The 24,587-nt window shown below is 36.5% G+C and overlaps 1 protein-coding gene across 2 annotated transcripts in view; it reads left to right on the top strand.

The window, feature by feature from the left end:
* The window catches only part of COL14A1 (collagen type XIV alpha 1 chain), a 248,731-nt gene that overhangs the window by 141,751 nt on the left and 82,393 nt on the right, over positions 1–24,587 (top strand). For both annotated transcript variants that reach the window (XM_072603195.1, XM_072603197.1), the window contains exons 26-35: positions 3,593–3,658; positions 4,797–4,936; positions 5,995–6,118; positions 6,316–6,459; positions 9,435–9,599; positions 10,244–10,282; positions 10,475–10,613; positions 13,013–13,155; positions 15,177–15,286; positions 21,408–21,566. In XM_072603195.1, the coding sequence (XP_072459296.1) occupies positions 3,593–3,658; positions 4,797–4,936; positions 5,995–6,118; positions 6,316–6,459; positions 9,435–9,599; positions 10,244–10,282; positions 10,475–10,613; positions 13,013–13,155; positions 15,177–15,286; positions 21,408–21,566 (1,229 nt within the window). The remainder of the gene's footprint in view (positions 1–3,592; positions 3,659–4,796; positions 4,937–5,994; positions 6,119–6,315; positions 6,460–9,434; positions 9,600–10,243; positions 10,283–10,474; positions 10,614–13,012; positions 13,156–15,176; positions 15,287–21,407; positions 21,567–24,587) is intronic.

The following is a 24,587-nucleotide window of genomic DNA, read 5'->3' as shown; positions in this document are numbered from 1 at the left end:
CTCTCATCCGTAGATTCATAGATTGACATGCGGGGTGGAGGGAGCCTGATTGGCTCATAAATCTTGTTCCATTAATAAAAATGTGAGCTATGGCAGGCAAGAATACATGTAATTCAAATTCCAGTCTCTTCTGCAGTCACGAAATTTACTGCAGGTCATCCACTGGTCCTCATTACTATGCTTTGATTTTTTCCACCCCTTGGTACATGCTTCATAAAGGATTAGATATCAGTCCATAGGTTAACAAAAGTCCCAGCTACAATGACTTATATTGTAATCAGCATCCATAAAGAAACATTTGTATGTGGCAAGAGGAATAGGGCGTACTAGCTAGGTCTTGACATTAAACAGTGGCATATTACCAGAGCCACGGGGGTGGGAGCAGAGCCAATCAACTCCCATTTGTTGACCCTCTGAGGAGTTCTTGTAGCTTAAAAAGCTTTTCCCATTTTTTCCAACTTGGCTGTAGATCTGATGTGCCGAAGAGGAATGCACACAATTAAAAGAAGACATTTTTCATTGTCCATTATTTGGAGATTTCCAAAGACCAGGGAGAATGTTATAGCATTATATTGGAACTTACTAGCTTTCTCTTGATTTAAAGTCTGCATGCATAGAACTTTCCTTCATTTTAATAACTGTTTTGGGGGTAACCCTGATTTACACAACTACCCAAGACTGTACTTGGAATCCCTATGGAGGCAAGGAATTTGACAGCTGTATTCTTATCTTTATGTGTGTGGATTGCTGGTTGTGCCTACATCTTTTAAGTCTCATTGGTTGAGATAAAAGAGCCATCAATTATGTCACCTTCCTTAAAAAAGAGAGGAAAGTTGTTTAGGAAAGAGATTCCAAGAGTTTGAGAGTCATAGACTTTCAGAGCAAGGTGATCCCTTAGAATCTTAGGACTTTGGAAACTACCCAGCCCAATTTCAAATTCAGGGGAAACTTTCTTCTACAACATTCTTCATGATTATTCAATCTGTGAGTGATATTCATTAGAAAGTTCTTGAATTTCATTGAAATTTATCTTACTACAACTTTTAACCCATTGACTTTTGCCCAGCCTTAGGAACCAATGCAAAGCAAATCTCTTCCCCCATTTACACACCACCTCTACAAGTCTTAGAAGACAACTTATGTATGTATATGGTGAACAGTTCCTATTGAGCCCCACCTAGTTCCTAAAGACTCATTTTCACTCATAGCTCTGTGGTTGGCAAACAAGTGCATTGTTTTGGTTACTTTGGCAGACTTCGGAACCACAGAGAACCTATTTGACAATTTCACTTGAATTTTGCTCTTGCTTTAAAGATAAAACATTAACAATGTCTTAGTTTTTCACACTTTTATTGTGATTGTGTATGTATTGATGTGGGAGAAGGGTTGATAATGATAATCAATTTATTACTTCTTCCAAAGATTTTATAAAAATCAAATGCAATGTCTTTGAGGTGAACTGTAATGACTTTTAGGAAACTTACAAAAATTTATCACATTAAAAATGCATATGAATTATTTCATTTTTGTTATTAGTTTAATAATTAAACATCATAGAACTGAGAGGGCACACTAGAGACTATGTAATTCAATATTCTACCTAATATAGACATTCCTTTCATAGTGTCAATGAAAGTTGATAATGAAACAAACCCTTCTAATATTTAAACTTCTAAGCTGCTCAAACACTTCTAATGATAGGAAATGAATGTTGTCACAAGGAAGCCTTTGAAATTGTCAGACAGTTCTGATTGTCAGAAAGTTCTCCCTTATTTTGAGCTAAAATCTGCCTCCCTTTATGTATTCTACCCAGTGACACTACTTTTGCCTTAGAAACCAAATTTTCTAAGAAATTTTCTTCATCTTCTGTGATACTCTTTAGATATTTGAAGTCATCTGTTATCAATTTGTCTTTTATTTCTAAAATTTTATTTCTTTATTAGCATTTTAAATAATATTTTGAGTTCCAAATTTTCTTCTCTCCAACTCTCACCTATTGAGAAGGCAAATAATGTGGTATCATGTTAGTCTTTCCTCCAAACTAAGTAAACATACTCACATCCTTTCATTGTTTCTCATACAATTTGGCTTCTGGTAGCTTCGTAGATATAATATCAATGTTGATGTCAATGCTCTCTTTGTTTTTGTTTTTGTTTCTTTCACTCTTAGGAAATATTTATTTCTTAATATTTTAGGAAATATTTATGTCTTGATATTTTAAAGGACCCAATGAAATTAAACAAATGGCCCCAGGTGGCAGAGGTAGGCAAAGTAGATGGAAGTTTCACAGAAGCAGATTTAAGGTTACAATCCCAGTTATTCTGGACTGGCCAAAAACTAGTGGGTTCCTCCCCTCCCCCCTGCCCCCCCCCCCGTCTTCCCCCCTCCTCATAAAGGCTCATAAAAAGCCTGAATTACCATTTGCCATTCGTATCCTACAACTGATTTTTGTATGTAGAGTTAGAATGTCTAAGGTCAATTCCAACCTTTCCCAATCTTGAGTTCATGCCCTTCCCATTTCCAACTACTAGTACCATTCTTTCCAAACTAACTTGTATAGACACACACACATACACACACACACACACACACACACACACACATACGTATATACAAACATACATGTATGTATTTGTATTTGTCCCCTTTATATTAATAATGCAAATAATTTATGTGTACTTACATAAATTATTATAATGTAAGCTCCCCTTTTTTCTTTTTTAAATTTTTTAATACTTTTATTTAAAGTTTGGAGTTCCAAATTCTATCTCTCCCTCACCTTTCCCCTCCCTGAGATGGTAAGCAATCAGATACAGGTTATACACGTACAATTATGTAAAACGTTTCCATATTAGTCGTTTTGTATAAGAAGACTCGAATAAAAGAAAAGAAAGTGAAAATAGCATGCTTCACTCTGTATTCAATTAATATCAGTATTCTCTGGAGGTGAGTAGTATGCTTCATCATTAGTCCTTTGGGATTGTCTTGGATCATTGTATTGTGAAGAATAGCTAAGTCATTCCCCAAATGTTCTTCATCGAACAATATTGTTTTTACTATGGACAGTCAATGTTCTTTTTGAAATAAAGCTTTCAGAATTTAATCCAGTACTACAGAATTCAGATGAATGTGGAGTATGGTCAGACTCTTTTCACCCTCAACATGAAGTCATGAAGTTGTATTGGAAGAAGAAGTTCCATTGAACAAGGATTGATATTCTGTTGTTAATTATGTAGACAGAAGTTGAGCTTCTGCCTTCTTCTGTGTTGAACTTGGCCAGTAATTAGAATAGAAACATGCTTTTTCCAAAACTATTACACTAAATCAATGTTGCAACCACTTTAGAGCTGACGGTTTCACTAAATTTACTCCAGGTGGCTAAATGGAATTATCTGAAAATGGCACCCAGGCTTCTGCCTGCAGATGAGGAGATAGTTGCACTAATTCCCACAAATTGTTGATCTCTGTAGTCACAAAATCCTAAGGAAGAACGATTTATTGTCAAAATAATTGAAGCCCTACCCCCTCAAAAAATTATTGCCTCTTTAATGATGTCTCTTTTGGGCTCTTTTTACTTTTCTCCAATTTTCAGGGCCAATTCCAACTCAACCACCAGAAACAACCACACCGCCTCCAACCATTCCTCCAGCAAAAGAAGGTAAGATAATAATGATAATACACTTGCAACTTTGAATTTTTGTCATTTCATTCGATTAGTTGAAAGCTTAAGTGGGTAGTCAAAGGCATCCTTTGTGTTAACTATTTTACTATGATTACTATTAAATTATTGATATAGTCTATTGAGCAAATGAAATATATTAATGAATGATATTCTACATTAATTGCATATTATATGAGGTTAAGATTGTCCTTTTCTTAGCCCTGATACCTTAACTCTCTGCCCTACCATCTGCTCCTAAAACAAATAAATAGAGTCCAGAAATTCATGCTCTACTTGAAAAGACATAATCTGATTTTATAGCTTTTCTTCACAGATATTGCTGCACAAAAACAGTATAATGGCCTGAGTCTCTGCCCTACCCATTCTCATTCAGGCTTTTTCACACCAGGTTTCAATACGTAGCCAGAGTTACACTTGCACCTGTGTGTACAGACACAATTTTTCTCTGATTCTCTTTAACTCTCTGACCATAAACTAATTCTCCATTTATGCTATTATTTTCTCACTTTTAATATGTCTTCAACATATTCCTAGAAAAACTCTCCTTGTAAGCTCCTTTAACCCCCCACTCCAAGGTGATGCTTTTTACCTCCTCATTTAGCTAAAACCAGTCATGATCAAAGCTTTTGTAGGGGTTAATGGATGCTGGGGCATGACTGGGAATGAGGATTTGTGGAGCAGGATAAAAATGAGTTTTCACACCATTCCTTCACCTTCAGTAAGTGACATTGTATGATGATTGAGATCTTAAGACAAAGGTTCTTGACCTGGGCTCCATGGACCTCCAAGAGGCCTGTCGGTGGATTTTGAAGGGTCCATGAATTTGTATGGAAGGAAAATAGGTCCTTATTTTCACAAACTTCTACCTAAAATTCAGAATTTCTTTAAACTATAAATTTTACAAATTATTCTGAGGTGTCAATAGATTCTACCAGACTGCCAAAAGGGGTCCATGACACAAAAATGGTTAGGAACCCCTGTCTTAAGGGAAGCATAAATAGAGAATTTTTCCTCTGATTAACTCTTTTAGCAACCATGAAGAGGATTCTTCAGGTTTTGAGGTCTGGAGTAGTTCAATGTTATATCTGATTCTTAAACAATTCTTACTCTGCAGTTTGTAAGGCTGCCAAGGCAGACCTAGTGTTCATGGTGGATGGATCCTGGAGTATTGGAGATGATAATTTCAATAAGATCATTAAATTTCTGTATAATACTGTTGGTGCCCTGGACAAGATTGGAGTGGATGGAACTCAAGTAAGTCCCATCAGTCCATCAGCCCATCATTTTGTAAAACTAATGCCGGTGAAAATACAGTTATGAAAATGTGTCTTTTTGTCTTCTGTTATTGTTTGGAGAACACGTAAAAGCCTGAAGTGTCTCAGAAATAAAGGCAAGTGATAGAAAATGGACCCACATGATATAAATGTCTCTGTAACATTCCCCCAGTTGGCCTTCCCAGATTTGAGTGCTCTTTAATGTAGAGAACAGAGAGGTGAAAACCATGTCTGTAGTGACGATAGGCTCCAGATGAAGAGTGCAGAATTTGGCATGTATATGTATGTATGTATTCTCACATACATATCTACCTGTCTATCTATATATGTGTATGTATGTATTCTCACATATGTATCTGTATATCTCGATATATACATACATATATGTATGTATTAACATATCTATATAGGCATACATATCTATATGTGTATATATACCTGATAGATTATTTAATCCATTCTATTTCACAAGATAGTTTCAAAAAGTTAAAAAACTGATTTGGATAAAAAATGGTTGATTTAGTTACCACATAAAAATACAGTGTCAGTAAAAAATATAGTGCCAGAAGAACATGAGTTTGTAATTTTGAAAATATTTTCTTTTTTTCCCCCATTACTTTCTTAAAATTTATGCAATGTTATAAATACCAAAGTAAAATCTAATTAGCTAGTGGTCCAACGTGGCATGGAAGAGGGAATACAGAGCTCTGGGTTTTTCTCAGCTCTAAGTTTACATGGGCTCTTAATGCCATGATTTTCTGATCTATAAAATAAGATTCCATCAGTCAGATGAAGGGGTTTTTTTCCTTGATATTTTTTCATGTGATGGTTGTAAGAATGAACTTCTTATCTCTACAGACTATTTGTAGGGGGAAAAGTAGTTCTTTACTTGTTCTCAGTTTTGATCTCTACTATATAACTATATTATGCAAAATGCCAGTTAAATTTTATGGACTAAATTAAGTAAAAGGTAAAGACTTATTAATCCTTGAAAAATGCTAACTAGTCTGAAGTAAAGTGTATACCTTCTATCCCCAGGTGTCCATTGTTCAGTACACTGATGACCCCAGAACAGAATTTAAACTAAATACATATAAAACCAAAGACACCCTCCTTGAAGGGATTAAGAATCTTTCATACAAAGGAGGAAATACAAAAACAGGTAAGGAGAAGCCCCAAAGAATGAATGGTTATTATTTAATTACTGAAGACATATTTTTGAAGCCCACTTATTATTATTGAAATCCAGGGAAGTTTCACTAAAGGTTTGGGTTTTTTGATTGTTTTAATGAGGGTCTTTCCCTTTTTAACTTTTTTTAACTCTTTTTTTAACTTTTTAACTCCTTTTAACTCTTTCAGGAAAAGCACTTAAGCATGTTCGAGATGCCTTGTTTACTGCTGAAGCAGGAACAAGAAGAGGCATACCCAAGGTTATTGTGGTCATTACTGATGGGCGATCACAGGATGATGTAAATAAAATTTCCAGGGAGTTGCAACTAGAAGGTAATTATATATGTAATGGTGGCAGAAATAATTCAACTTCAACAAATACTAATTAAGCAGTTACTTTATGCAGAACCCTGTGTTGCCTGCTGAGAGAGACATAAAACTTAAAAGGAGACATTATTTCCCACCCTCATGGAGTTTATAGTCTACTACAGGGGTGGGGAACCTGTTTTCTAAGTCCAAACTCACATGATTTATGTGTAAATATTATGTATATTATCAAATTATTCATGCTATCCACCTTTCTCCCCCTTATAGACTTCAGCAGTCTACCATATGTGATTCACATAGAGCCCCCTCTGAGACTATTCCCTCAATTTGTATACACACTATTATGGATGGGGGTAGAGGGTGAGGGGTGGCTAACCTCTGAGGTGGGTATGAATGGAATGATGGAGGCAGAACTTAAACCCAGGTCATTTGACTCCAAACCCAGTGCTCTTAAACAGAAACAAGCCAAGTCCAGTTTTGCTTTGTGTTTTACCCCTCCACTTCCAACTTATCAGAAATTAGGATGTAATTAGCTCAAAGTAAAGACATTCATAGCACAAATAATAGCAAGAGCACGAGTGCATACATAGATTACAAATAATGGTTTCTATTCTAGTAGAGGGGCAAAGGGAAGAGTATGTGTGGCCCAGGCAACATTTCAGCGCCCTGATGTCTTCTCTTTATATGCTGTTTTCATACTGTTCCTGCTGGACACAACATCTCTCAACTAGGCTCCCTCTGCACAACTCAACTCCTCATGATTAGGGCCAACTCTCAACTCATTAAGTCCCTCCTGTCCTATGCTTAATTCATTGGGTCTGCTTCCTGCAAAGTGTGGTGTGTCTCACTGGACAAGTGGTTCTGCTGTGGGATGCCATGGCTTTTGTGGCAGAGGGAAGGAGAAAGGAACTCTCCACCCCTATCCGCAAGACTCAAGGAGCACTTTCCATTCAAGCACTTGGTTCTCTTTCTATAGATGGACTTCTTCTAGATTGCCAGGGCTCATGCCACCCAACCAACTGCTTCAAAGGACTCTTTTAGTGTCTCAAATTTTAAAGTGACTTCAGGGTTATGGATGCTCCTGGATTAATCAATAGGTAATTTCATCAGTTTTGATAAGAGAACTTCACACAGTGGGTTAGCAAGTTAAGCTCTTGTCTACTCTTATCTTCAGTGATTTTACCTGCTGGGCCTGAAGGTAAATAAATGGTTCTGAGGTATCCTGAACAACTCCCCTCGATGCCACTGTGAGTATAATGTACTAGCCACACAGAGGAAATATTCTCATGAGTATTTTTTATTTTTATTTTAAAAAAAAATTATTTAGTATTTTATTTTCCCCCAGTTACATGTAAAAGAAATTTTTTACATTCATTCTCAAAATTCTCTCCTTTCATCCCTTCCCACCCCCTTATTGAGAAGGCAAGCAATTCGATATAGGTTATACATGTGTAGTCATGCAAAACATATCCATAATAGTCATGATGTGAAAGGAAACATAAACAAAAGTCTCAAGAAAAATAAAGTTTAAAAGGTATTCTTCAATCTGTATTTAGACATCATCAGTTCTTTCTGTAGGGATGGATAGCATTTTTCATCATAAGTCCTTCAGGATTGTCTTGGATCATTGCATTTCTGAGAATAGCTAAGTCTTTCACAGTTGATCATCTTACAATGTTACTGTTACTTTGTACACAGTATATTTCACTTTGCATCAGCCCGTGCAAGTCTTTCTAGTTTTTTCTGAGAGCAATCTGCTCATCATTTCTTATAGTACAATAGTGTTCCATCATAATCACATACATCTTGTTTAGCCATTCTCCTTTTGATGGGCATCCCCCATGAGTACAATTTTAACTCTTCTTAAGTAATGTCTGGTTCTCTGGGATTATTCTATGATGTGTCATATATTACTTTTGCCTCAATTTTTTTTTTTGGTTATTTTTGAGGCAATCAGAATTAAGTGACTTACCCACGATCATACAGTTATTAAGTGTCTGAGGCTGAATTTGAACTCAGGACTGGTTCTCTATCCATTGTGCCACCTAGCTACCTCTCTAATTTTCTATTTCTGAATAATGGAGAGACACGAAGTTCTCTTCCAGTTCTAAGATTCTGTGATTCTACTATTTTCATCCTAGGATCTTCTGATATTAAAATTTACAAATATGAAATTGCTGTTTGTTTATCCAGACCTGTGATTGTATTATTGAAGAAACACCTTCTGATGATACCAACAGGAAACTAGTCTGTAACTTACAGTTATAGAGACCTATCTGGAACACTGAGAGTTTAAGTGGTCTATTCATGGTTAGCATGTGTCTGAAGCAGGACCTGAACTCAGATCTTGCTGATAGATACCAGGACAGGTCTTCTGCCCACTCCTCAGTTGCTATATAAATGTGAAATTTTAAATTATTTCTTTGTAAGCATTATATTTTGTACTGCTGTTTTTAAGCTACTTAAAATACAAAATAAGTAGTGATAATGAAATAATGATCATGTTTTCAAACTGGTACATAAATTTTGATGAATTATAATGAATATTTTGTCCTACTTCCTTCTATTTATATGTTTCTATTTATAAGTTGTTTTTGGACCAAAGACAACAGAATCGTAGGTGTTAGTGCCCTTCGTGGTCGTATAATCCAACTCTTCCATTTTATAACACAATAACAATTACTTGCCTAAGGTTACACAGGTAGGATAGCAATCCTTTCAGATTCTAGGATCAAAGCCTTAGAGCTTAAAAACGATCTAGTCCACCCTCCCCTCATTTTGCAAATGAAGAAACTGGTACCCAGAGAGATTAAGCAATTTTCCCAGGATCACACAGGTGGTAAGTGATGGAAGCAGGATTCAAACCCAGGTCATTTGACAAAAATCCAGTGCTTTTAAACAGAAACTAGCCAAGTCTTGTTTTGCTTGTATTTTCCCCTTCTCTTCAGACTAATCAGAAATCTGGTCTCCTTCTTCCGCAGGCATCAACATTTTTGCGATTGGTGTGGCTGATGCAGATTATGCAGAACTGGTTAGCATTGGCAGCCAGCCCACTGCAAGACACGTCTTCTTCGTTGATGACTTTGATGCCTTTAAGAAAATTGAAGATGAGCTGATTACTTTTGTCTGTGAAACCGCCTCTGCAAGTTAGTTCATTGAATCTGTGGCTGCTTATTCATTGGGTGCTTACAGGCTGAAGCAGTTAATCCTTATTAAATAATGAATTCCTTACTGATTTGAGGAAGAATTGTTAACTTGACAAAGGCTTTCATCGCAAATGCTACTTTTTGTAGAAAAGAGCACATGAGAGTTTTACTGTATTTTTGTTTTTCCCACTTGGGGGTTTTAGGTTTCTAAAGGCTTTTCCTAATCAAATGGGTATTGGATTTAAAAATAAGCTTGATTTAAAATAGCTCCTATAAATACTTCTCAGAAAAATGCCAGCAGGTTTCCTTTCTCATGATGCTCATAATGGCCCATTTACTCTAATAGGCATTGGTGGCACGCGCACGCGCATACACACATGCACACACATGCACGCACATACATGCACATACACACAAGAATAGACTTCTGGGACTTTGCTTTTAATAGTGGTGGTTAGTTCACATGTTTGGTATCTTTGGAAAAGCAGAGAAAATAATAGCCACATATGACTAGGAGGCTTCAAAGTAATTCATCTTCATTGAAATCATTTAACTTCTTTTTTAGGTTAGAGGTGAGGGGAAGTTAGAGGTGAGGAAAGTACATTTGGAAATATCTTTAAGTGATCTTCCTTCTCTTTTTTCAGCTTGCCCTCTGGTCAGTAAGGACGGCAGCAATCTTGCAGGTACAGTGCTATGGCAAGTGCCATTTTGCAAATGCCAGAGGATAAAATGAATTGTATCTTATGTCCATTTATTTCACTGAAACTCATTCATTTTACTTGCTAAGATTACAGCTCTAATCTGAAGATGTATTCTTTTTTCTATCATTGTCCGTTCAATTCAAGTCTGACCTCTTCAAATGTTATGCTTTTCAGGATTTAAAATGATGGAATTATTTGGTTTGGTTGAAAAGGATTTTTCAGCAGTGGAAGGGGTTTCTATGGGACCTGGCACCTTCAATGTGTATCCATGTTACCAGCTACATAAAGATGCTCTGGTTTCCCAGCCTACCAAGTATGTTCATTTTAACTTCAGAATATCAAAGTCATTGTTCTTTCAGATCTCAAAATAAGAAGTTATTTCATGCCTTCTTTGCCATCAGGTGCTTGGGAATTCTTAGTAGAATGATACCAAATAAAATTGCAACAACAAAAAAATGTGGAACTTGTTCATTCCTTTGGAGAATAAACTCCCAAAACTTTACTCATACCCTCCCTATGTCAAATCTGTGTCTGTTTTTGCCTCATTTTTTCTGTAAAGTTGTTTACATAATGTTCCACAAACATTTTCCATACAGCGAAAAATAGAGTATAACCCTACCAATTTTTCAAAAACAGTGGGGGAAGTGTGTATATTTAGACTCTTAGGTAATATAATGGGGAGAGTACTGAATTTGGATTCAGGCAGACGAGTTTGAGTCCAGCTTCAGGCACTTACCAGCTTTGTGACTCTGGGCAAGTCACTTAGCTTTTCTTAGCATCACTTTCTCCAACTTTAGTAATACCTACCCTGCTGGGTTCTTAAGAGAATCAAGTAAACTATTATAATAAAAAGTAGGGTAGTATCCCTGTCTTGGTTTCTTTGTTATTGCTTACATATATTCCTAGATATGTCCTACACTTAAAAAAATTCTCACTAAACCTTGGCATCTCTCTAGCTGTCATCCTGTATCTCTCCTCTTCCTCTCAGCCAAATTCCTTAATTCATTGTTTCCACTTCCTCCCCCTCTCTCTTCTATGCCCTTTTAATCTGACTTCTGACCTTATCATTCAACGGACATTGTTCTCTCCAAAGTTATCAGTGATCTCTTAAACACCTTATTAAATGACCTTCTCTCAGTTCTCTGCTTTCTCAAGTTCTCTGTTATCCTTGATCTCTAATTTGCATTGACTCCACATATCCAATCTTTTATCAGATCTTGGCATTTCTGTCTCTACAGTGTTCCTCCATTCTCTCCACTCTAGTTAAGTTTCTTATCATTTTTTGCCTGAATTATGTTATAACCTACTAATTAGTGTTTCTTCCCCAAGTCTCTCCCCACTCCAGTTCATCCTCCACTGAGCCAGCAAAGTGATTTTCCTAAAGAATCCATCTCACCAATTCACCTTCCATTCAGTGAACTCCTTTAGTTAACTGTCAACTTGGCTCAAATAACTATAAATTCCTCTGACATTTAAAACTCTTTCCAACCTGATTCCTAAATATTTTTCCAGCCTCTTGCACATTACTCCCCTTCATGCATTCTATAGTCTAGCCATAATGATATGATTACTATTCCTCTCCCGTATCTGTGCCTTAGCTCTAGCGTCACCTTTTCCCTTTGGAGTTACTGGCTTTCTTGAAGACAGTCCAAATACCGAGTTCTACATGAGTCCTTGCCTGACCCCTCCTTGTTGCTAGGCCCTTCCCTACCAAAGTTACCTTGTATTTGCTTAGAGTATGTCTTGTGTATAATTATAACTGTAACTATATAGTAAGCATATGTGTGTGTAGTCACATATTCTCTTCTCCATTAGAATGTAAACTCTTTTAGGGAAAGAACTGTTTTGCTTCTGTCTTTGTATTCCCAGCTCCACCATAGTACATGGCACATAAGAAGTGTTTGATAAAAGATTTGAATGATTAATTCCTTGGGTCAGGTTGGAATGGGAAAAAACCAGCTTTCTCAAACTTATGAAAATGCACTTCCATCTGAAAAACAATAAATTTGAGATCAACATTTTGTTATAATGATTTACAAGGACCATCCACATTCTTTTGTTGCGCTCTCATAATAAATGTTGCTGAAAATAAATAGGCTATGCGCTTGGGCTTAAAATCCTTTTTGGTTATTTGAAAATTGTTATTCTCTTCACATTTATTATATAATTTAATCTGTTTTCATGTTGGCATCTGAAATAATTATCAAAGAGCATCCTCTTTCCAGAAGTTAATATTTTAACTAATAGAGGTGATAGTCATATATGAACAATATTGCTCTGAGAAATCTCAGTTCTAGTATCTTAGAGTTGACTGGATTATAGGATCATAGAATCAGAGATCTAGTGTTGGAAGGCATCAAAGAGGTCATCCAGTCCAAGAGCTTCATTTTACAGAAGAAGAAACTGAGGTCTAGAGAAATTAAACTACTTATTGAAGCAGTAAATGACAGAATTCAAGGTCCTTTGTCTTCCAATCCAGCACCTTTTTCCCACTGTACAAAGGGACTTTAAGATCCAACCCCTAGTTTATTTGCTAAATAGAACTACAGAAACTAATGCAAGATTTCCTGCATGGTGAAATAAGGGATTTAATGGACAAATGAAATTTGAGGATTTAGTGCATGTTTCATTTCCCAGTTTCATATCCTCAAATTTACTTATCTCTAAATACAGTTGTTATTTAAAACATTGTGATATTCTCTCCTTCAACAGATATTTGCATCCAGAGGGATTGCCTTCAGACTACACCATCTCTTTTCTATTCCGGATATTGCCTGACACACCTCAAGAACCATTTGCTCTCTGGGAGATTTTAAATAATGACTCTGACCCACTTGTTGGAGTCATCTTAGACAGTATGTATCTGAATCTGGATTCTGTTTCTGTGTGTGTGTGTGTGTGTGTGTGTGTGTGTGTGTTCAGTTATTTGTGTGGATACTACTTTACAACAGAAATTTTAAAGACGAGGTATCATGCCATCCTCACAAAGATCTGTTTTTATCCTTTAGGATTATAAACCTTACTCACCTGAGTACAGGGTCACCATGAGTTGCTTCAGTCAAAGAAAATGTGGTGGACATCATTTAGATTGTGAACCTCTAGTCTAGTCCTCATGCAATGATCTGTTGTGAGAATTTGTTTTCTGTAGAAACTAGGGTCTCTGACACCATAATGAGGCATCAAAGGAGCACTTTGAATGTACTTCACATAGAGCTCTCACATTTCACAAGAAAGAATCCTCTTATCAGGAAGTACATTGGGTGGATTTTACCCCCATTTTAGAGATAAGGAAACTGATCCTCAAAGAGGTTAAGCGATCTGCTCAAGATTATATAGGCAGCGATTGGACTTGATTATTCTTACCTTTACTCTAGCATTCCTTCCGCTAGCTTTTGAACAGAAGAGTCACTTTATATACATATATAAACTCCAGCTTTATATATTGGTTCTCAAAGACTAGACCTCTTGGCATATGACCTGGTAGGTTCTGGAAAGGTTTCAGTTAAAGCCCTGGCAAAAGACTATGTTGACTTTCTGGGTTCTAGGTTAACTAACCAAGGCTCAGCACTACTACACTGACCATTTGGTTACCAATATTTTTTGACCACAGCAACCATGGAACAAAGGAAAATGCAAAATGGCCCTCAATCCTCTGCAGCTTTTTTCTGCTTCTTTAGTGATGGTGTCCAACCACAGACAGGTAGAAAAGTGAATAGAAGGGCTAAGAATTATAGTTTTTATTGTTGGGTAGATGCCGGAAATACGTTAATTAGATACCAGACACTATGCTACAAAACTTGCCCAGGATGGACAATCATGTAAAGCCCATGTCACTGGTAGTGAAGAATATAGATCTATTAAAGCCTAAGATTAGAACCAAGAGGATTCTGCTGATAAAATGTGTCAGCTGTTGATTTCTGAGCTTTGGAAAAATGAAATGGGTAGAATTTCATATTCTCATTGCCTTAGAAGAGAGAAAAGTGACAGAATAACCTCATGTCCCCATTTATATTTTTTGAGAGAAGTCCTACCTATTTCACTGAAAAGTAGCTCATTAATAATTATTCTTTTACCTATAATATGAATATGTGTTTCATATACAAAACTCAGTCAGTAGCAGTTTATTCATAATAAAAAAATTTGATGTTATTTCATTGTCCCATCTTTGGATTTTTGTATTTGTGTTCCCAGTAGTGAGCAAAGTACCTGGAAGTAGCAGATACTTAATAAATAATTGAATTTAACTGGAGTGAAATTAACTGGTGTCTTGAAGTGGATATCAATCACTGCTTAGTTCAGTTGCGTGGATCAATGAGGTCAAAATTGTGAATTTTTATAAGGTCATTGATTTCATTCTATTCTTTGGTCATCATTTCTAACTCTTACCCTGACCAAGCCTCTTTCAGGCTTGGGCTGTGGGGGCGAACAAGTGATAATAGCAAGATATGGTGGAAAGAATACTGAATTTGAAGTAGGAGGACTTGGGTTAGAGTCTGCATCCACTATTTACTATTTGTGTGAGGTCTAAAAATGCCTGGTTGGAGGTTAGACTTGGATATACCCAACCTCCTTGGAAAATTGATTCAGATTTTGATGGATAGAGAATTATAAGTGTACAACTGAGAGTGATTTCTTCATCATGAGTGAATAGCAGCTTAAATGCATTCTAGAGAATGCCAAAGGACTAATAAATAGCAAAGGCTTAGTTATCATTCTGTATTTAACTCTAAGGTATGTTTCCATTTAGTTACAAAGGGGATTATCAATCTCCTCAGACCTGGGGATAAGAAATCATTGACCTATTTTACGGTATATTCATGTTTAATTATGTTTATTTTTATTGTATTCATATAATATTCATTGTCCCACCAAACAGATGGAGGCAAGACAATTACCTACTTCAATTATGACTACCAAGGGGAATTTCAAACCGTAACCTTTGAAGGGCCTGAAATTAAGAAAATATTCTATGGAAGTTTTCACAAGGTCAGTTATAACCTTTATTATTACACAGTATTGGTCAATGCAAGACACTTAGTAAAATATATGTGTTCATGTGTGTATTGAATATAAATAATGTTGTAAGAGCATAGCATAAATATGGACAGAGATTTAAGTACAAAACAAGGCAGCTTTCCCTGAGAAGGAAGGACAAACAACAGTATTCCTACTTTGAAAATATCACCAGTAGACACAGAACAAAAATGTTTATATTTGTTGAGTGGAAAGGATTATTGGTCTAATAACTTGTGCACACAGAGATGAAAATATTTGCAGTTGAGGCATCTTGGAAGACTGGTCTACACACACACACACACACACACACACACACACACACACACACACACACACACACACACACATTGACCCTTCCATTCTCAAAGAATGCCATCCATCCAGAAAGCTTTGTAAAAATTCTTTGTTCTTATTTTAACAACTACTCACCTGTGACCTAAACCCATTACTTAGACTTTCATTGTTCTGTAAGACAGAGCTCCAGGGATAAAGAAACACAGATTTCAAATTGGAAGGAACCTTAAAAGTCAGCTGGTCCAACTTCTCTTATTTTACATATGAGGAAACTGAGGCTTAGAGCAAATTGCCCAAAGTCACATAGAAGGTATAGTAAAGAAGGACTGAGAATTGAACTCATGGCCCATTACTCTAAGTTCAGTTCTCTTTCTACTGTACCATTCTACTCTACTTCCACTAAAAGTAATTATAACTCCACTAGTACAGATAATCAGAACCTTTGAATTAGAAATCTAAGGAGCTATCCATTGTACCATGAAGCCATAGGGAAAGACATACTTTTTGACTCTTATTTTTTCCCTGTGTTTAGCTAAGGATCATCTTTACAAGATTCATTGATATGGTTTAACATATGAGCTGTAAAGAGAGCAAGGCTCCCTAATTCACACACACACACACACACACACATATACACCCACACACATAAAAAAAGTTCTTTGGCTCTCCTAGCCCAGAATGAAATTAAATTGATTTAGTTAATATCTTATGAGAGGCACAGGAGTTCAGTTCCCACTTAACTCTGCCCTGGTCAGACAGCATCTAGTCAGTCTGTCAGTTAGCTTTGCAATCCCCTTAGATTGTGAACTCTTTGAGGGCAGGGACTGTTTTTGCCTCTTTTTGTATCTCCAGAGCTTAGAGCAGTGGTTGGCACACAGTGGGTGCTTAATAAATGTTTGTTGATTGATTGCCATAGAAACATATAGGTTAGGCATGCTCTGGAATTTTTGCCTCACCCAGCAAAAGACTTTTTTCTTGATGGACTCCAACTTTTACAATAAATACTCCACAAGGGGTTTACACTTTCCATTAGTGGTACTCACTCATTTGGTATGGTTTGCTTTTCATAAGCTTTTATCTAATTCTTCTGTGATTTCTTCTTAGCATATAGCCCATGGCACTCTAACAAAGAAGACCTGGGGGTCATGCAGCCTAGAAAGAGAAAGTTTAAGGGGCCAATGGATAGCTGTCTTCAAACAGCTGAAAAAGATGTCACGTGGAAGAGAGATTAGTTTTGTTTGACTTGGCAACAGAAGGCAGGACAAGGAACTATGGGAGGAAACAGAAGACTGAGTTTAGCTTTACCTAAGGGGAAACTTCCTAACTTTTAGAGCTGTCCCAAAGTAGAATTGGCCGCCAAAGAACCTAGTGTTGATCGAATCCTTCTCTAGAAATTTTCAAGCAAAGACTAACAACCTGTGCTAGGAATTTTTAGAGAGGGATTCTCCATCAAGAACAAATTGGAAGAAAAATCTTTTAAAATCCCTTTTACAATTAAGTTTCTGTGATTCTTACCTCTTATATGACTATATGCCATATTCTGAATTTGGAATTTACTTTGAAAGTTTCAGAACTCTCATCAATGCAGTTACCAGTCTTGACTTCAGAGAATTTATGGTAAAGAATACCTCTCATCTCATGACAAGGAGGTGGTAGACCATAAGTTGAAATGAGGCATATCATTGAAAGACGTTGCCAATGGCTTTATTTGTTTTCCTTAATTGTACTTTGTTATAGGAGAGAATTTTATTTATATAGGCATAGTGAGGGGCAGAAGTCATAGGGAAAAAACAATAATATAAAAAAAGTATCTATAAGGTTTTTTTAATTGAATGTTAAATGCAACAATGTAATTAATACATTTCTTTATCATGTTTGGAGTTGAAGTTGAGAGATATATTACCCGTACTTCTCTGAAAGGTCTTATAGAGTGAGAGATCATATAATTCATGGCCAGAGATGTTTCCTTTAGTGGCCTCTTTGGATTCACTCTCATTTTCTCTTAAATTCTACTTGGCATTGATTTTTTTTCCTGGTCAGAATCTGGAGCACAGCTTTAAAGGAAAATTTGAAAGAAAAAAGCATCACATTTGAAATTTCACAACTCTTAAAGAGCTAGCCAATGATATCCTATGAAGTATGATGAACTTGTAATATTCATTCCAAAGAATTTTTTTCTAAACCTTAGGTAAATTTCAAGTTCCACACACATTGCCAGCAGAGCTGAGAGATATAGAATAAGTCAGCATAATTATAAAAAGGCATCATCCTGAAAGCCACAAACCAAAGCCGAGTGCTTTAAACTGCGCAAGAATTTTTTTCCTCTTCTCCCCATCCCTACTTTAGAAATCTTCCCCCCTAATGCCTCCTCTTTCAATATATAGATTGCTATGGCCTAACGTAGGAGCTGTAAAGAGAGCAAGGCTCCCTAATTCTTACACACACACACACACACACACGTACACCCACACACATAAAAAAAGTTCTTTGGCTCTCCTAGCCCAGAATGAAATTAAATTGATTCAGTTTAATATCTTATGAGAGGCACAGGAGTTCAGTTCCCACTTAACTCTGCCCTGGTCAGACAGCATCTAGTCAGTCTGTCAGTTAGGAGGGCACAGAACTCTAGCTTTGCAATCCCCTTAGATTGTGAACTCATACATACGTATATACGTGTGTGTATGTATGTATATACCCCAAAAAAGTGAGAAAACACCGAATTTTTCCAAACCCACTCCTATTCTCTTCATAACTAGAATTATCTCTGAATTGATAATGTTTCTTCATTTCTGATTTAACCTCCAGTTAGTTTTAATTATCTACTTTTTTGTCCCATAGTTTTTGTCCCATAGTCCCATAACTCCTTTTTCAAGTAGTTATTTCAATTTAGTTTTCTGTTAGTACTTCTGAGATTCATTTTGTAAAGTGGTCTCCTTTTTTAATGTGAATTGATGCTTTTTAGTTTATTAGCTTTGTGAGTTTGGATGATTATGTACTGGGTTTTCCGAAAGCATTTCATTACTCACTGTAGTGATAGAATGGGGAAAGATTTACAGGCTTGAAATCAAGAGAAGAATAAGAGTGAGGCTCTCCAAATAATAGTTAAGATCGTTATTTTTAAAATTTTTTTTTTCCTTTTTTGGATCAAGTTATTTTTAATCACAGAATCTGAGTTGGAAAGGACCTCATAGTTCATTTAATTTATTCTGTACCTACAAGAGAATCCTTTATCACAAGCCAGACAAGTAGTCATCCAGCTTTTGCTGAAATATCTCAACTGAAAGGAAACCAGTTCCCTCTTATGGCAACTCATTCTGATTTGTGTGTCTCTGTTATAGCTTTGCCTGACATGAAGCTTAAATTTTCCTCTTTTATCAGTTCTACCTATTACTTCTACTTTCTGGGGTTAAGAAGAATAATACTTCCACAAAGCAGCCCTTGCTATACCTGAAGACTGCTAGCATAGTCCTCCATGTCTTATGGCTAAACATTTCTAGTTTTTTATATTTGCTGTCATGTGGCATAATTTTGGGGCTCTGTATATTCTTGGTTACTCTCTTCTGGACTATCTCTAGTTTGTCTGTGACTTTCCCAAAATGTGCTTCCCAGAACTGAACATATTATTCCAGATGTGATTTGACCATAATATCATCTGCACCTTTTAATGCAAACCAAAAATCTCATTAACTTTTTTTGGCTGCTGTATCCTACTGTTGACTCATCACAAGCTTGCAATCCATTAAAATCCTGAGATCTGATTGAGATGATTGGCTGTCTAGACATATCTCCCCCCAATCTTATTATTGTGAAGTTGATTTTTCGAACCCAAATATAAAATTATATATATGCATATGTGTGTGTTGTTGCTATTGCTGGATTATTTTCAGTCATGTCTTATTCTTTGGGATCCCATTTGGGGTTCTCTTGGCAAAGATACTGGAGGGATTTGCCATTTCCTTCTCCAAATCAATTGAGAATTGAGTGACTTGGCCAGAGCCTCACAGTCTGAGGCTGAATTTGAAGTCATTAAAAATGAGTCTCCCTGACTCATCCTATCCACTGGGCCACTTCACTGCCTCTGTGTGTGTGTGTGTGTGTGTATAAATATATAAATATACTTTTTTGTCATGTCATATCACATCATATATCATATTTTGCTAGATTTGGTGCATTGTTTTAGTCTACAAAAATCTTTTTGGATCCTGACTCTGTCATCTAGACCTTCCAAAATTTATGTCTTATGCAAATTTGATGAGCATGCCATTAATCCCAGAATCACAAGGTTAGAAGGGTGCCAAAAACCATTGAATCCAGCCCAAACAATGCCCAAACAAAAATCCCTTCTACATGGTGTTACCTTCAGGCAAAGATGTTTGCCTGAAGAACTTTAGTAAGGGGGAACCCACCATCTCTTGAAGTAATACATTCCATTTGGAGATAGCACTGGTTATTAGGATTTTTTTTCTCTCATAAAGCTTATATTTTCTTCTTTGCATTTTCCCTCATCTTCTATACCTTTGTACAACTTGTTGAGAAAATCTTTAAGATGTACAGAGAGCAGAACAGATCCCTCAGGTGCTCTTTTAAATACCTCTTTCCAAGTTGATATATTAATTAGTGACAACTCTGTAGGTTCAACCTTTTGGCTGTTTCTGAATCCACATAACTGTACTATCATTTAGCTCACAGCTCTCTGTCTTGCCAACACGATTCAGTCAAGTGTTTTGCTAAATTAGTAAAATGCTAGGAATTTTGGAAATTTGGTACATTCTAATCTATGAACCAGAGCCCATTAGAAAACAGATATATAAGGGGATGGGGAGCAGGGAGAGGACAAGGAAGAGATCTTTAGAGAGAAGGGTGAGGGAATAGGTAAAATGGGGATATAGAATGGTGTTTATGGGCATGGAAGGATAAAGGAGGGATCTCCAGAGGGGAGGGTGAGAGAATAGGTTATAGGAGGCTGTAAAAGGGTGTTTAGATTTATGGGAATGGGAGTATTGGAGGGGGTAGGCAAGTGATAGGAGTAAAGTAGAGGAAGTAGGAGGGATAGGAAACAAGAGGTGCGCACACATAAAAATAAAGATCAGGAGTAGAGTTTGTTTGGGAAACTATATATGTATATTTCTCTAGCTATAGAGAAATATATCCTTACTCAATTGTAGCCTTCTGGGAGGAGGGGGAGAGGGGAAAAAAAGAACAAATTTTCAAAACAGACAGCAGAGAACAAAAGAAAACTGACGAAGAAATAAAGAAAGGATGGACAGCTCTCAACACAACATGTAATATTTATCATACAGGCCTTCTTGAAGTGAAAATTTATTGTTACATATTTTGAATACTCTCGTATGTTCTGTAATGTACATATCATGCTTTTTTTCCCTTTATATTTAAGTTCCAATATTTAAGTTCATGTTATGTTTTTGTTTCTTTTCTCTATTCTGTATTTGTGTTCTGGTGTTTGAGTCTAAAATAAAATTTTTAAAAAGAGAAAAAAAAGAAAATATAGATATATCTTACATAGATCTCCATTTGCCCTAATGGCAGGATGAATTCTCATGTCATCATCCTTAACAAAATAGAATATTTGAATATCTCTTATCTTTTAAAACTACACATTGCATTCTGTCCAGTAGAATGTAAGTTCACTGAGGTCAGGTATTATTTTGTTTTTGCTAGCTCAGTGCTTGGTATATGTTTGTTAACTAGAATAGAATGGAATGAGATTGAAAGTTTGACAGTGATAGATTTTTTTCTTGTTTTCTTGCCTAAGCTTTGCTTTTTTTTCTCCCCCCAGCTGCATATTGTTATTAGCAAGACTTTGGTCAAAGTATTTGTTGACTGCAAGCAAGTGGGTGAAAAAGCAGTAAATGCATCTGGCAATATCACTTCCAATGGTGTGGAAGTCCTGGGGAGGATGGTGAGATCAAGAGGGCCAAAGGAAAACTCTGCTCCAGTAAGTGAAAAATAAGTGAAATTTTGAGGAAATTTTATTCAAGACAATTTCTGGTGCCCATGGGAACGTGTGATTGTTGCCAATTTTGTGTTGTGTGATTAATGTTATGTTTTATGTTCCCCTCAAGTACTCATATAGAAGGACCAAGCGTGTCAATTGACACAAAAAATTATAGTTTTACTTTGGAATAAAAATTCTCATCTACCATTTCTATTTTCTTTGCCTTATGGATTAAAAAAATGTAATGTGACAATTGACACAGGTTGGTACTTTGAGGTATTCTTAAATTCTAGTCCTTCTAATGTTAAAAACTCAAATCAAAGCCCACTGTCTTCAGAAGCTTTGCCTGGCCACTCTAGCTCCTATATGAGCTCTTTCTCCTCTGATCTTTAGCATGTATATTGTTAGAGGACAGATTTTTTTTAAATTATATATCTTTTTGAGGGAAAACATATTCAGTTCCCTTCCGCAAGTGAAGACATCAGAGAAGGAAAACATACAGCTTCTATGCCCTTGGCAGTATGCCTGCCTCTATTGTGTTTCTGAGGAAGGAGCCTCCAGGATAAAGTGAAATTCTTTTTCAAATTCATCTTCTCAGTCTTCAAACTTTTTAAACTAAGAAAGTAAAATGAAGATTCTGCTGTCTCCACCATAGCAGTGGGGGGCTGCAGTAATATGGATATCTGTTAGTGAAGAATCGAGTTTTAATGGGATCCAATTTATACAATCATGAAAGAGCCATGACAGTAAACCTTAACCTTTTATGTGTCTTTGAGGGGATAGAGCGCCATCTTTCTCACAGGTTGGTTGAGGAATTTGTCCTTTGGTCTCATGAAAGCTACCATGAGGGAAATTTTTACTAGGTGGGCCAAAATGAATATGTATTTAAGCAACACATTTTTATTTGACAAGTTGTACCTTTCATAATGTAATGAGGAATTTAAATCTTGAAGGCTTCCAGCTGGCCAGGGAATTGCATTCCTTTTATTACCTACATGGCAGAATCCTGAACACACGTTTTTGCACCACAAAGTTACACCACCCATTCACTGCTAATTAGGGTGTTTCATCATTTAAGTTGTTCATTAATTAAAGCTAACAGGCATTTCATTTGAGCAAGCTTTTTTTAAAAAAAAATCCTAGAAGTCCTACTGTTTGAAATAATTTCTCCTCTTCCCTCCAAAAAAATGCCCGCATTAGTGGGGAGATATCTTAAAACTCAACATGTCCAAAAGTAAACTCATTATCTTTTCCCCAGAACCAACTTTTTCCCAGTTTGTGCAGGATGGGTCACCCATGTTCAGAGCCTTCTCCATGCCTTTTCACTGGTAGTAGGCAGATGGATGGCACAGAGTATTGGACCTGGAGTCAAGTAGTCCTGAGTCCTGTTTCATATACTTCCTAGCTGTGTGACTCTGGGGAAATCACTTAGCCTCTCTGTGCCTCAGTTTCCTCATCTGTAAAATTGTACTTAATAATAGCAGCTGCCTTCCAGGGTTGTTTTGAGAATAAAATGGCATGATATTTGTGTAAAGTGCATTGCAAACATTAAAATGCTATATGAATGCTGCTATTATTAGCAGTCTCCCATGGCTAGAATATTTTCCTTTTTCTTTTCTGTCTCCTGGCTCCCTTGGTTTTCTTCAGCTAAATGAGACTATCTCAAGTTCATCTTGTATATATCTTGTTTGTATGTTGTTTTTTATGTATTGTCTCCCCCATTAAGGAGAGCTCCTCAATAGCAAGCTAAATAAATATAGCTAAGGAAATATTGTTGTTGAAATGAAAGAGAGAAGTTGTTCAGTGTGGTAGAGAGTAGATTTGGAGTTAAGAAGACCTGGGTTCAAATACTCCCTTGTATGCTTAGCTGGATAACTAAGCTAGCTTCTGCAGGGGTCAGTTTCCTCATCTGTAAAAGGAAAGGATTGGACTCAATGACCTCTAAGGTATTTTCCAGCTCTGAATATATAATCCTGTGAATGGAATTGAACTGAATCTCACCCATTTGCATCATTCATTCTGCCTTACCATTAGTGGTATGTTCCATGCATGGAATGGACAGCATTCCATCCTCATAAATCACACTTTTTCCTAATTGCACCACTTACATAAAACTTGGACTCCAAATGTCTAGCTAATCATCTATGAAGGAAAAACAAAAAGGGTCTTTGGAACTCAGGCCTCTGGATGACAAAAGTTGTACCCCTGCCACAAGAGAAAAGCAATTCAACAGAGTCCCTTCTGTGGTCCAATTCCAGCAGTAACAGACAAAAGACAAATTTACAGCAGTCAATCATCAAAGGGGTTCTTTGTAAGGGCAGTAGAAGAGAAATAGTTGCTTTTGTCTGAACCTAGCAGTCTATAAAGGATTAGTCGATTTGCAAACTGCCCACTCATCAAACAATTTGATTGTGTTGAAATAGACTCTGTTGAAGGGGCAATTGGAGGCTCAGGTCTAGGGAGAGAAGCTTCTTCATTGTCTGAGACAGATAACACAAAGTTCATTTCTCAAGTTGTAACATGTGTAAGACACAAAGTAAGATGTTTAAGCCCAAATGTTGCTGTTATAGATAGGTGCTGAATTTTCATAATTTTAGACTTATGCCTGTTCCTTTATTTGCTGCTTTAAAAAATTGGAGAGGGAAGAGGGAGGAGGTAGAGGAAATATGCAAATATCTGGTTACTCCAGACAGAAAAATGTGAATCTGAGAGGGCTCAGCAACTACAAAAAATAAAAATCTGTATTTCTCTGGATCCTGACCAAATTTGAAATGAATCCCCAAGTACTGATTGATCATAGATAGCTCTAGAGATTTAGCTACCCATTCATGCCTCCTTCTTCCCCAACAAATTCATTTCAAAGGCATTTGGGTGGAGCAAAGATGAATAGCTTTAGAGAGAGTATATTGAATTCACACATTCTTAGATGGAAAACAACTTGCAGACGAAATCTCAGCAGGAAGATTTTATAAGGAATGGCTGCCCTCTCTGGGACTGAAATAACAAGCAGATCTTAACATA

This window comes from Notamacropus eugenii, chromosome 4, assembly GCF_028372415.1.
Source record: "Notamacropus eugenii isolate mMacEug1 chromosome 4, mMacEug1.pri_v2, whole genome shotgun sequence".
In the NCBI taxonomy this organism is placed as follows: Eukaryota; Metazoa; Chordata; class Mammalia; order Diprotodontia; family Macropodidae; genus Notamacropus; species Notamacropus eugenii.
Note: the sequence above shows the minus strand (reverse complement) of the source record. Positions and strands in the feature narration are given on the sequence as shown.